Here is a 14,886-nt window from a genome sequence, read left to right as displayed (position 1 = left end):
CATCAGGATTAAAACGCTAACAAACGTCATCAGCCTTATAACCAATACGCCTTTAAACATCTTTTGATAATGAAAACCAACTCCTAACTTAATAACGATGTTTCATACCTGTAGCATACACGCGATGTTTAATACCTATATCATATACACGATGTATAATACCTACAGCATATACACGATGTATAATACCAATATCATATACACGATGTATAATACCTATAGCATATACACGATGTATAATACCAATATCATATACACGATGTATAATACCAATATCATATACACGATGTATAATACCAATATCATATACACGATGTATAATACCAATATCATATACACGATGTATAATACCAATATCATATACACGATGTATATTACCTACAGCATATACACGATGTTGAATCAGTGACGTCCAATGTATTTCTGTGTTCACATTGCTGAACGTTGAAGCCAGTCTACCACGACAGGGGAGGCTACTCACCTCGTCATTTCAATACCAAGACGGTGTTAATGATCAACTAACGAGTGGATTATTGTATAGCCTGATATCTCATGACCTTTAAATGACCTTGTTTTAAAGCGATGCCTTGCGATCAGCGGGTTGGATAAAAGTCAGCGACCTTCACGCCATCTTTACGTTGTGGAAATATTTTTCTGTTTTAAGCCATCTTTAATTAGCGTAACTCATTTTACACTTTTTACAATTAGCCCCATTATGCATGGCTTGATTTTAAATTCTTGGAGGGTGCAAGAAAAAAAAAGTTTCTATTTAAATATTCTAATTAGGCCAACAGAAATAGATGCTTTAAAACTTAAAAGAGCCAATCACTTCAATGTATAAGAAATCGTAAAGAAAAGTGCCATCAACAAGTCCCACTAGGACTAGCGGCTGGGATATTTTAGTTTCTCAACTCTCTGATCAATGGCAGCACATTCTAGCTGGGAGAAACAGCTTCCCTATAAATAACTTGATCCTAAAAATATGCTCGGCCGACAGTGAAATGTTGCTTTCAAAACCCGTATCTTATCTCGCGAGTTTTTGTCCGCGCTGCGCATGTCAAGGTGAGTGAGATTTGATTGATTGAATCAAGTGCTAGAGATAACTACCTTTTATTGTACGCAATGAGTTGTCTGCGCTTTGTTAATTCTCTCCGTTCACCTCCATTTAACTTTGAATGAGGTCTGATTTTAAAACAAAAAGATGTAGTGTTATTCTTTGTGTTAAGTACACATGGTAAAATGTTTGGTAATACAACGTTGAGATGTGTTGACAAAAAAAAACTGACGTCCACGTGCAAACAGCCAAATATGTGAGCTGACGTCCACGTACAAACAGCCAAATATGTGAGCTGACGTCCACGTACAAACAGCCAAATATGTGAGCTGACGTCCACGTACAAACAGCCAAATATGTGAGCTGACGTCCACGTACAAACAGCCAAATATGTGAGCTGACGTCCACGTACAAACAATGTGAGCTGACGTCCACGTGCAAACAGTGTGAGCTGACGTCCACGTGCAAACAGTGTGAGCTGACGTCCACGTACAAACAGTGTGAGCTGACGTCCACGTACAAACAGTGTGAGCTGACGTCCACGTACAAACAGCCAAATATGTGAGCTGACGTCCACGTACAAACAGCCAAATATGTGAGCTGACGTCCACGTGCAAACAGCCAAATGTGTGAGCTGACGTCCACGTGCAAACAGCCAAATGTGTGAGCTGACGTCCACGTACAAACAGCCAAATATGTGAGCTGACGTCCACGTACAAACAGCCAAATATGTGAGCTGACGTCCACGTGCAAACAGCCAAATATGTGAGCTGACGTCCACGTGCAAACAGCCAAATATGTGAGCAAAAGCTCGCAAGTAGCACGAGCACTAATAAAAGCCAAGTCTTAGAAGGAAAACCAAACAAGTCCATCAATAGCACCAGGCAAAGTCCAAATTTAGTATCAGGATTAACGCGTAAGACAAAACCCATCAATGGGAACAGCATAGGGTAAAGCCAATGTCAGCAATGACCAGCTTCAGTGATACGCAGTGATCGTGTAGATGCAGAATAACGGAACTTTCACCACACGACACACATCACAAGAAAGTAGATGTACATTAACTTATCTAGCACCATACAAGAGAAAAAGTAGATGTACTATAACGTAACTAGCACCATACAAGAGAAAAAGTAGATGTACTATAACGTAACTAGCACCATACAAGACAAAAAGTAGATGTACTATAACGTAACTAGCACCATACAAGAGAAAAAGTAGATGTACTATAACGTAACTAGCACCATACAAGACAAAAAGTAGATATACTATAACGTAACTAGCACCATACAAGAGAAAAAGTAGATGTACTATAACGTAACTAGCACCATACACGACAAAAAAGTAGATATACTATAACGTAACTAGCACCATACAAGACAAAAAGTAGATGTACATTAACTTATCTAGCACCATACAAGAGAAAAAGTAGATGTACTATAACGTAACTAGCACCATACAAGACAAAAAGTAGATATACTATAACGTAACTAGCACCATACAAGAGAAAAAGTAGATGTACTATAACGTAACTAGCACCATACACGACAAAAAAGTAGATATACTATAACGTAACTAGCACCATACAAGAGAAAAAGTAGATGTACATTAACTTATCTAGCACCATACAAGAGAAAAAGTAGATATACTATAACGTAACTAGCACCATACAAGACAAAAAGTAGATATACTATAACGTAACTAGCACCATACAAGAGAAAAAGTAGATGTACATTAACTTATCTAGCACCATACAAGAGAAAAAAAAGTAGATGTACTATAACGTAACTATCATCATACAAGAGAAAAAAAGTAGATGTACTATAACGTAACTATCACCATACAAGAGAAAAAAGTAGATATACTATAACGTAACTATCACCATACAAGAGAAAAAAGTAGATGTAAAATAACGTAACTGCACCACACAAGAAAAAAAAGTAGATGTACTATAACGTAACTATCACCATACAAGAGAAAAAAGTAGATGTACTATAACGTAACTATCACCATACAAGAGAAAAAAGTAGATATACTATAACGTAACTATCACCATACAAGAGAAAAAAGTAGATGTACTATAACGTAACTATCACCATACAAGAGAAAAAAGTAGATATACTATAACGTAACTATCACCATACAAGAGAAAAAGTAGATGTACATTAACTTATCTAGCACCATACAAGAGAAAAAAAAGTAGATGTACTATAACGTAACTATCATCATACAAGAGAAAAAAAGTAGATGTACTATAACGTAACTATCACCATACAAGAGAAAAAAGTAGATATACTATAACGTAACTATCACCATACAAGAGAAAAAAGTAGATGTAAAATAACGTAACTGCACCACACAAGAAAAAAAAGTAGATGTACTATAACTAGCCTTACCTTCCACAACTTCTCCGTTAGGAAATACAACAACCACCTTGTGGGTCTTGTTGGACATGTATATCCGGGGCCTGTCCCCTGCCGCTGGAGGGCCGGGCTTGAGGTCTTTGAGGCGGCTTAAATCCATGGAGGCAGGGTGTGCAGGGGCGTGGATGTCCGTGGGGACAGGCATGGGACATGGGGGGCCCCCACGGGGCAGGCACAGGCCGCTCCTGAGTGGTGCGTTGTAATCCACATAGAAATCAGATCATGAATAACTTGGTTCAGATTGGAAGAAACTAGAGGTCTTAAGTTGTACTCATCATAATCCAAAACCTCTCGAAATCTGTCTCATCACACGGATATTTGTGTAATCCAAAACCTCTCTAAACCTGTCTCATCACACGGATGTTTGTGTAATCCAAAACCTCTCTAAACCTGTCTCATCACACGGATGTTTGTGTAATCCAAAACCTCTCTAAACCTGTCTCATCACACGGATATTTGTGTAATCCAAAACCTCTCTAAACCTGTCTCATCACACGGATATTTGTGTAATCCAAAACCTCTCTAAACCTGTCTCATCACACGGATGTTTGTGCCGTGCCTTACATCCTGCGGTAGAGAAACTCCAGCAGCGAATCTCCTTTCTATTTCACCACACTAAAGTCAGCAAGTCATGTGAGTATTGCCAGTTTTGGCGCTATAGGTCAACACATGTTTATTGACTAGGCAAGTTGGGAAAACACAACTTACTTACCGATAAGGCAAGTTTAATAAAACATATGACTAATTAGGGAGTATAAAGAAACACAACCTACTAAATAGGCAAGTTTTAAAAGCACAACCTACTAAATAGGCAAGTTTTAAAAGCACAACCTACTAAATAGGCAAGTTTTAAAAGCACAACCTACTAAATAGGCAAGTTTTAAAAGCACAACCTACTAAATAGGCAAGTTTTAAAAGCACAACCTACTAAATAGGCGAGTTTTAAAAGCACAACCTACTAAATAGGCAAGTTTTAAAAGCACAACCTACTAAATAGGCAAGTTTTAAAAGCACAACCTACTAAATAGGCGAGTTTTAAAAGCACAACCTACTAAATAGGCGAGTTTTAAAAGCACAACTAACTAAAGAGGGAAGGTTCAAAAGCCAATGTTTGCTAGAAGACGCACGTGTAACTCACGTGTGAGCATGCTGTGACCAGACCACTCACACACAGGGGCCCAGGCCATCGGTTGAAAATTAGAACAAGAGGGCTGGGGGAGTGGAAACTTCTAGAATCAGACAAACCTTTACATTTTAATTACACTAATGAATTTACGTTTAAAGCAACTCGACTCGACCTAACCAAATCTGTGGCACAAAAAAAAAAAAACGAAAAAAATCAAGACAAACAGAATTCGCTTGAGCTTAGAAACATTGTGTGATCAATATAAGCTTGGGACATTACACATGTACAATCAAGAACAGGGGATTCAATAGGTGTGATAGTTTTGATTCAACTGAAGCAAGGCATTTTAAATGATTTGTTGCATGGCAACCGCTATGCATGTAATATGGTTTTACCCAAAACGTACATCAGTGTGTAATGTGTAATGTGTGTAATGTTATATTCGCTATAGTGCTTAAAACATCTTTTCATCACAAATACAGAGGTTTTTTATCTATTCTAGAACAAATACATGTAACATTTTTTATGGAGCAGTAATGTAGATGTTTTTGTCAATTACTATTCCTGTTTGCACCGGGAAGGATTATTTTTATCCAGGAATATGATGTAATGGTTAACTGGAGCTAGGGAGCTTAATTAGGTTAACTGGAGGTAGGGAGCTTGATTAGCTCACGGGGAATTCTCTTCAAAGAACGTCATGTTGCTCAATTAGTGTAAGTTAATTAATGGAACGCTCTTCCATCCTGAGCTAGTACAGCAGATTTGAGGACAGAGCAGATTTAAGGACAGAGCAGATTTAAGGACAGAGCAGATTTGAGGACAGAGCAGATTTGAGGACAGAGCAGATTTGAGGACAGAGCAGATTTGAGGACAGAGCAGATTTGAGGACAGAGCAGATTTGAGGACAGAGCAGATTTGAGGACAGAGCAGATTTGAGGACAGAGCAGATTTGAGGACAGAGCAGATTTGAGGACAGAGCAGATTTGAGGACAGAGCAGATTTGAGGACAGAGCAGATTTGAGGACAGAGCAGATTTGAGGACAGAGCAGATTTGAGGACAGAGCAGATTTGAGGACAGAGCAGATTTGAGGACAGAGCAGATTTGAGGACAGAGCAGATTTGAGGACAGAGCACGCACCAATGTGTTACTTATCACATGTACACCTGTTTTACAACACATACATTTGTCTGTTCCAAAGATCACATATAAATAGGTGTTTTAATGACCATAATATATAGGCGTATCTTCCAACGATAAGTGTAAATGTTAACGAAGATATACAAGTATGTTCCAATGATGATATAAGTGTAAATGTTAACGAACATATACAAGAATGTTCCAATGATAATATTCGTTATGATTCAAGTTTTACATGAGCCAACATGATCACAAAGATCAAAGAAAAGGGCAATCAACGTTATAAAGCTCTTCACTGAGCAGGTGCACACGTGGTTTGCTATTATGTATTACGAGAGAAGTAGGTGTAGTACAATCACAGATAGGAGGCAGAGACAAGTAGGTGTAGTACAATCACAGATAGGCGGCAGAGATAAGTAGGTGTAGTACAATCACAGATAGGAGGCAGAGATAAGTAGGTGTAGTACAATCACAGATAGGAGGCAGAGATAAGTAGGTGTAGTACAATCACAGATAGGAGGCAGAGATAAGTAGGTGTAGTACAATCACAGATAGGAGGCAGAGATAAGTAGGTGTAGTACAATCACAGATAGGAGGCAGAGATAAGTAGGTGTAGTACAATCACAGATAGGAGGCAGAGAGAAGTAGGTGTAGTACAATCACAGATAGGAGGCAGAGACAAGTAGGTGTAGTACAATCACAGATAGGAGGCAGAGACAAGTAGGTGTAGTACAATCACAGATAGGAGGCAGAGACAAGTAGGTGTAGTACAATCACAGATAGGAGGCAGAGATAAGTAGGTGTAGTACAATCACAGTTAGGAGGCAGAGATAAGTAGGTGTAGTACAATCACAGATAGGAGGCAGAGATAAGTAGGTGTAGTACAATCACAGATAGGAGGCAGAGATAAGTAGGTGTAGTACAATCACAGATAGGAGGCAGAGATAAGTAGGTGTAGTACAATCACAGATAGGAGGCAGAGATAAGTAGGTGTAGTACAATCAAAGATAGGAGGCAAAGATAAGTAGGTTAATACAATCACAGATAGGAGGCAGAGATAAGAAGTAGGTGTAGTACAATCACAGATAGGATGCAGAGATAAGTAGGTGTAGTACAATCACAGATAGGAGGCAGAGATAAGTAGGTGTAGTACAATCACAGATAGGAGGCAAAGATAAGTAGGTGTAGTACAATTACAGATAGGAGGCAGAGATAAGTAGGTGTAGTACAATCACAGATAGGAGGCAGAGATAAGTAGGTGTAGTACAATCACAGATAGGCAGAGATAAGAAGTAGGTGTAGTACAATCACAGATAGGAGGCAGAGATAAGAAATAGAAATAGCGATAGATATTTGAAGCTTAGCTTAGATTCATATTTTCATCCCAGCTAACAACTTGAGTTATAGAACTGTTTGTATAGGTCGTTAAGTTTGATTGTGTGTCCCTGGAATTTAAAGTCAATGTTATTTATGTATGGCGTAGTCTGACCAGAACACTATGAGATAAAGAACATCATTTGCATTTATCGATATTGCTTGTACGCATGTGTGTGTGTGTGTGTGTGTTTGTGTGTGTGTGTGTGTGTGGTTGTGTGTGTGTGTGTGTGTGTGTGGTTGTGTGTGTGTGTGTGCAGCTAATTGTTTGATGGCTGCTTACAAATTAACATGATAAACGGAGGGAAAAAAAACTGCAAGGCAAATGAAGAAAATCAAGGAATGAAAACATCGATGACGTGAATGAAGAAATAACGGAAGGAAACTTTTAATTGCCTCTCTGAGTGGGTCAACAATACGCGGACAGTTCAGTCAACAATACACGGACAGTTTGGTCAACAATACACGGACAGTTCGGTCAACAATACACGGACAATTCGGTCAACAATACACGGACAGTTCGGTCAACAATACACGGACAGTTCGGTCAACAATACACGGACAGTTCGGTCAACAATACACGGACAGTTCGGTCAACAATACACGGACAGTTCGGTCAACAATACACGGACAGTTCGGTTAAACTCATCTTTAGACGTGTAGCGTAAACTTCCAAGTCATCGTCGACTTTAAATGTGTCAATACAGACACCATCTTAAAGTGTCAATACAGACACCATCTTAAAGTGTCAATACAGACACCATCTTATAGTGTCAATACAGACACCATCTTATAGTGTCAATACAGACACCATCTTATAGTGTCAATACAGACACCATCTTATAGTGTCAATACAGACACCTTCCTATAGTGTCAATACAGACACCATCTTATAGTGTCAATACAGACACCATCTTATAGTGTCAATACAGACACCATCTTAAAGTGTCAATACAGACACCATCTTATAGTGTCAATACAGACACCATCTTATAGTGTCAATACAGACACCATCTTATAGTGTCAATACAGACACCATCTTATAGTGTCAATACAGACACCATCTTATAGTGTCAATACAGACACCATCTTATAGTGTCAATACAGACACCATCTTATAGTGTCAATACAGACACCATCTTATAGTGTCAATACAGACACCATCTTATAGTGTCAATACAGACACCATCTTATAGTGTCAATACAGACACCATCTTATAGTGTCAATACAGACACCATCTTATAGTGTCAATACAGACACCATCTTATAGTGTCAATACAGACACCATCTTATAGTGTCAATACAGACACCATCTTATAGTGTCAATACAGACACCATCTTATAGTGTCAATACAGACACCATCTTATAGTGTCAATACAGACACCATCTTATAGTGTCAATACAGACACCATCTTATAGTGTCAATACAGACACCATCTTATAGTGTCAATACAGACACCATCTTATAGTGTCAATACAGACACCATCTTATAGTGTCGATACAGACACCATCTTATAGTGTCAATACAGACACCATCTTATAGTGTCAATACAGACACCATCTTATAGTGTCAATACAGACACCATCTTATAGTGTCAATACAGACACCATCTTATAGTGTCGATACAGACACCATCTTATAGTGTCAATACAGACACCATCTTATAGTGTCAATACAGACACCATCTTATAGTGTCAATACAGACACCATCTTATAGTGTCGATACAGACACCATCTTATAGTGTCAATACAGACACCATCTTATAGTGTCGATACAGACACCATCTTATAGTGTCAATACAGACACCATCTTATAGTGTCAATACAGACACCATCTTATAGTGTCGATACAGACACCATCTTATAGTGTCAATACAGACACCATCTTATAGTGTCGATACAGACACCATCTTAAAGTGTCAATGTAGCCACTGTATCAATATATACTCTCAGAATGTTAAGTGTAAAAGAGTTTAGTAGTTAGGTGAAGATAATTTTTTTATTGTTCGCGTTTCAAAGGTGAGTACCTAAAACTACGTTGAGCTGTAGTGGTAGGAGGCAGTAGACGAGAATAGCAACGAAATCAGACGAGACGTCAGCTTTTACCTGTAGTCGGTTCATCTACTGGGCGCCCACGTGATAAGTCTCGGATACAGGTGGGGTTTGTTGGTGGTGAGATACAGATGAGGTTTGTTGGTGGTGAGATACAGATGGGGTTTGTTGGTGGTGAGATACAGATGGGGTTTGTTGGTGGTGAGATACAGATGAGGTTTGTTGGTGGTGAGATACAGATGAGGTTTGTTGGTGGTGAGATACAGATGAGGTTTGTTGGTGGTGAGATACAGATGGGGTTTGTTGGTGGTGAGATACAGATGAGGTTTGTTAGGTGGTGAGATACAGATGAGGTTTGTTAGGTGGTGAGATACAGATGAGGTTTGTTAGGTGGTGAGATACAGATGAGGTTTGTTGGTGGTGAGATACAGGTGGGGTTTGTTGGTGGTGAGATACAGATGAGGTTTGTTGGTGGTGAGATACAGATGAGGTTTGTTGGTGGTGAGATACAGATGAGGTTTGTTGGTGGTGAGATACAGATGAGGTTTGTTTGGTGGTGAGATACAGATGAGGTTTGTTAGGTGGTGAGATACAGATGAGGTTTGTTGGTGGTGAGATACAGATGAGGTTTGTTGGTGGTGAGATACAGATGAGGTTTGTTGGTGGTGAGATACAGGTGAGGTTTGTTGGTGGTGAGATACAGATGAGGTTTGTTAGGTGGTGAGATACAGGTGGGGTTTGTTGGTGGTGAGATACAGATGAGGTTTGTTGGTGGTGAGATACAGATGAGGTTTGTTGGTGGTGAGATACAGATGAGGTTTGTTAGGTGGTGAGATACAGGTGGGGTTTGGTGGTGGTGAGATACAGGTGGGGTTTGTCGGTGGTGAGATACAGTAATTAAACTTAAGCGAATAATGTAAGACTAAGATAATTAAACTTTGAGTGACTAGCATATTCTTTAAGTCGATTGTGATTAAGTAACTAGCAGTAGGTACTTAAAAGTTAGCACTGAGATAGTAGCGCTGAAAACATTTCTCAACACCAGACACTAGAGGAGTATGTTCATGAATAGGATCGTTCAGAAAGAAGAGGAAATCTTTGATACTCTATCAACCTGTTGTGGTGGTTCAAAGCTCCTATCATTGGGGTAGACATCGGATGCCTCTCAAAGCTCACGGCTGTGTATTGCTATTACAAAGCTCACGGCTGTGTATTGCTATTACAAAGCTCACGGCTGTGTATTGCTATTACAAAGCTGACGGCTGTGTATTGCTATTACAAAGCTCACGGCTGTGTATTGCTATTACAAAGCTGACGGCTGTGTATTGCTGTTACAAAGCTGACGGCTGTGTATTGCTATTACAAAGCTGACAGCTGTGTATTGCTATTACAAAGCTGACGGCTGTGTATTGCTATTACAAAGCTGACGGCTGTGTATTGCTATTACAAAGCTGACGGCTGTGTATTGCTATTACAAAGCTGACGGCTGTGTATTGCTATTACAAAGCTGACGGCTGTGTATTGCTATTACAAAGCTGACAGCTGTGTATTGCTATTACAAAGCTGACGGCTGTGTATTGCTATTACAAAGCTGACGGCTGTGTATTGCTATTACAAAGCTGACAGCTGTGTATTGCTATTACAAAGCTGACGGCTGTGTATTGCTATTACAAAGCTGACGGCTGTGTATTGCTATTACAAAGCTGACAGCTGTGTATTGCTATTACAAAGCTCACGGCTGTGTATTGCTATTACAAAGCTGACGGCTGTGTATTGCTATTACAAAGCTGACGGCTGTGTATTGCTATTACAAAGCTGACGACTGTGTATTGCTATTACAAAGCTGACGGCTGTGTATTGCTATTACAAAGCTGACGGCTGTGTATTGCTATAACAAAGCTGACGGCTGTGTATTGCTATTACAAAGCTGACGGCTGTGTATTGCCATTACAAAGCTGACGTCTGCAAAAGTCATCATTCCCATCTTAGCCACTAAAGTCGCCATCATTCCCATCTTAGCCACAAAAGTCGCCATCATTCCCATCTTAGCCGCTAAAGTCGCCATCATTCCCATATTAGCCACAAAAGTCGCCATCATTCCCATCTTAGCCACTAAACTCGCCATCATTCCCATCTTAGCCACAAAAGTCGCCATCATTCCCATCTTAGCCACAAAAGTCGCCATCATTCCCATCTTAGCCACAAAAGTCGCCATCATTCCCATCTTAGCCACTAAAGTCGCCATCATTCCCATCTTAGCCACAAAAGTCGCCATCATTCCCATCTTAGCCACTAAAGTCGCCATCATTCCCATCTTAGCCACTAAAGTCGCCACCATTCCCATCTTAGCCACTAAAGTCGCCATCATTCCCATCTTAGCCACTAAAGTCGCCACCATTCCCATCTTAGCCACTGAAGTCGCCATCATTCCCATCTTAGCCACAAAAGTCGCCATCATTCCCATCTTAGCCACAAAAGTCGCCATCATTCCCATCTTAGCCACTAAAGTCGCCACCATTCCCATCTTAGCCACTAAAGTCGCCATCATTCCCATCTTAGCCACTAAAGTCGCCACCATTCCTACCTTAGCCAGCAGAGTAGCCAGATAAAACAGTTGTAGATCCAACCATTTGGCCTGCCATTTGCGAACATGGGTTGCACGAATGCTGGCCTATGAATATTCAGCCTTGGAAATGAGCAAGAGGAGAGATAGAATGACGAAACGAATGACACGATTACTTCCCTCACGAGGTGAGCAGTAACGTTGGGGGGTAAAGGCCGACATTTGAATGAGAAAGATGAAAACGTGCGGACAATACGTGCAGTCACGTCATAGGATTTAGGACCTGTACAGCAAGATTATGCAGGTCAACGATATCCCATAATTTCTGACGGCAGGTTTAAGTTAAAAGCAATCTGCTAGTAGAAAAGTTTGATCGAGATAGATGTGGGGGGGGGGTTGGCCGATTGGGGCAGGACGTTTTCCCCCTGTCAACTCATTCGACATACTCCCCCCACCCCTTCCCCCAACATAGAACATGATACGTAACCCTGACACAATGCCTACAGGTCTAGGGTCAGGCTTAGGGTTCTTGTTAGCGTTAGGGATGGGTTTTTGGGATTTGGGATTTGTTTTAAGGTTGGGGATAGGGATGGGGTTAGGGTTAGTGATAAGGTTAGAGTAAGTAAGGGTTAGTGATAAGGTTAGGGTAAGTTAGAGTTATAAAGTTTGTTTGGTGTTTCACAAACTTGTTACAGGCATTGTATAGCAGATTGGATTATCACTATTTTGGGGGTACAGAGCCCCATCAGTTTCATAGACGCACTCACCAAGCCTTTCTTTATAGTTCTATCATCCGCACTGACAACATCGTAAGCACTGACACCATCGTCCGCACTGAAAACATGATCCGTAATGACAACATCATCCGCACTGACAACATCATCCGCACTTACAACATCGTCCGCACTGACAACATCGCCCGTAATGACAACATCCGATCGTGAATTGTACGAGTCGGATGTGTGACTTGACCTCCGCCGAACCCCTGAGACTGACAATCCGAACCCCTGGGGTTTCGATCGGACCCAGGTTTAGAACCCCTGATACAATGTCGATATTTTAACACAAGTATTGTGAAGAGGGTGGAGCCACCATGGGTGTAAGCCAACAGGGGGTAGTGTGTCATAATGGCTGAGTTGATGGGAGGGGGGGGTTATATCATGTGTGTCATAATGGCTGAGTTGATGGGAGGGGGAGGGGGTGGGGGTGATGGGAGGGGGAGGGGGTGGGGGTGATATCATGTGTGTCATAATGGCTGAGTTGATGGGAGGGGGAGGGGGTGATATCATGTGTGTCATAATGGCTGAGTTGATGGGAGGGGGAGGGGGTGGGGGTGATGGGAGGGGGAGGGGGTGGGGGTGATATCATGTGTGTCATAATGGCTGAGTTGATGGGAGGGGGAGGGGGAGGTGGGGTGATATCATGTGTGTCATAATGGCTGAGTTGATGGGAGGGGGAGGGGGTGGGGGTGATATCATGTGTGTCATAATGGCTGAGTTGATGTGAGGGGGAGGGGGTGGGGGTGATATCATGTGTGTCATAATGGCTGAGTTGATGGGAGGGGGAGGGGGTGGGGGTGATATCATGTGTGTCATAATGGCTGAGTTGATGTGAGGGGGAGGGGGAGGTGGGGTGATATCATGTGTGTCATAATGGCTGAGTTGATGGGAGGGGGAGGGGGTGGGGGTGATATCATGTGTGTCATAATGGCTGAGTTGATGGGAGGGGGTGGGGGAGGTGGGGTGATATCATGTGTGTCATAATGGCTGAGTTGATGGGAGGGGGAGGGGGTGGGGGTGATATCATGTGTGTCATAATGGCTGAGTTGATGGGAGGGGGAGGGGGAGGGGGTGGGGGTGATATCATGTGTGTCATAATGGCTGAGTTGATGGGAGGGGGTGGGGGAGGTGGGGTGATATCATTTGTGTCATAATGGCTGAAATCATTGCAGTAATACCTCAGTACATGTAACATTAACATCACAAGTATAACGGTAAAACCAGGTATCCTATTCTAAAATAATCGGATATTGTATTTGAATCGGGGGGGGGGGGGGGGGAGTAGATATCTACCGGACAAGTTTTGGGCCCGTCCTGTCTAAAAGCTGCTGTATGTAAAATTATATAAAATTATATAAAATGATATAAAATGTGCATCGTTCAAGTCTTGAGCTGGTAACTTGTTGGTAACTCTAAGCCAGTCCACGAAACAGATGAACAACAGTCAGTCGAATTGTTTCTTGGGTCAAATCTATTGGTCAAATCTATTGGTCAAATCTATTGGTCAAATCTTTTGGTCAAATCTGTTGGTTAAATCTATTGGCAAAATCTATTTTTCTTAATAAACACGTTTTTAAATGTGTTTAAAAAATATGTCCTATATCGGGCAAAACGGCAACTACCTGTCTATTTCGTTTGGTTCGATCCACTGTTAGTCACGTTTCTTTTGATGGGAGTAAAATATTAATTAGTCCACGTTATATTTGATTATGGACTTAGAGTTTACCGACTCAGCCCGACTCAGCAAGTTTAGTTTACTGAGTCAGCAAGTTTAGTTTACTGAGTCAGCAAGTTTAGTTTACTGAGTCAGCAAGTCTAGTTTACTGAGTCAGCAAGTTTAGTTTACTGAGTCAGCAAGTTTAGTTTACTGAGTCAGCAAGTTTAGTTTACTGAGTCAGCAAGTCTAGTTTACTGAGTCAGCAAGTTTAGTTTACTGAGTCAGCAAGTTTAGTTTACTGAGTCAGCAAGTCTAGTTTATGTGTCAGTTGTTTACATAGTTTATGTGTCAGTTATTTACATAGTTTATGTGTCAGTTGTTTGCATAGTTTATGTGTCAGTTGTTTACATAGTTTATGTGTCAGTTGTTTACATAGTTTATGTGTCAGTTGTTTACATAGTTTATGTGTCAGTTGTTTACATAGTTTATGTGTCAGTTGTTTACATAGTTTATGTGTCAGTTGTTTACATAGTTTATGTGTCAGTTATTTACATAGTTTATGTGTCAGCTGTTTACATAGTTTATGTGTCAGTTGTTAACATAGTTTATGTGTCAGTTGTTTACATAGTTTATGTGTTAGTTGTTTACATAGTTTATGTGTCAGTTGTTTACATGGTTTATGTGTCAGTTGTTTACATAGTGTATGTGTCAGTTGT

General features: G+C 40.7%; 1 protein-coding gene across 8 annotated transcripts in view; it reads right to left on the bottom strand.

Moving 5' to 3' along the window:
• LOC131954910 (dual specificity calcium/calmodulin-dependent 3',5'-cyclic nucleotide phosphodiesterase 1A) overlaps positions 1-14,886 on the bottom strand; it is a 294,315-nt gene that overhangs the window by 82,786 nt on the left and 196,643 nt on the right. Inside the window, exon 1 of one of the 8 annotated variants that reach the window (XM_059318753.1) lies at positions 3,451-3,921. The exons of the other annotated variants lie outside the window; for them this stretch is intronic. Coding sequence (XP_059174736.1) covers positions 3,451-3,622 — 172 coding nt within the window. The 5' untranslated portion in view covers positions 3,623-3,921. Of the gene's footprint in view, positions 1-3,450; positions 3,922-14,886 lie in introns of those variants that run through there. 8 annotated transcript variants of the gene reach the window in all.

The sequence above is a fragment of the Physella acuta genome, unplaced genomic scaffold (genome assembly GCF_028476545.2).
Source record: "Physella acuta isolate Inbredline_101_S28 unplaced genomic scaffold, ASM2847654v3 ptg001039l, whole genome shotgun sequence".
Classification (NCBI taxonomy): Eukaryota; Metazoa; Mollusca; class Gastropoda; family Physidae; genus Physella; species Physella acuta.
Note: the sequence above shows the minus strand (reverse complement) of the source record. Positions and strands in the feature narration are given on the sequence as shown.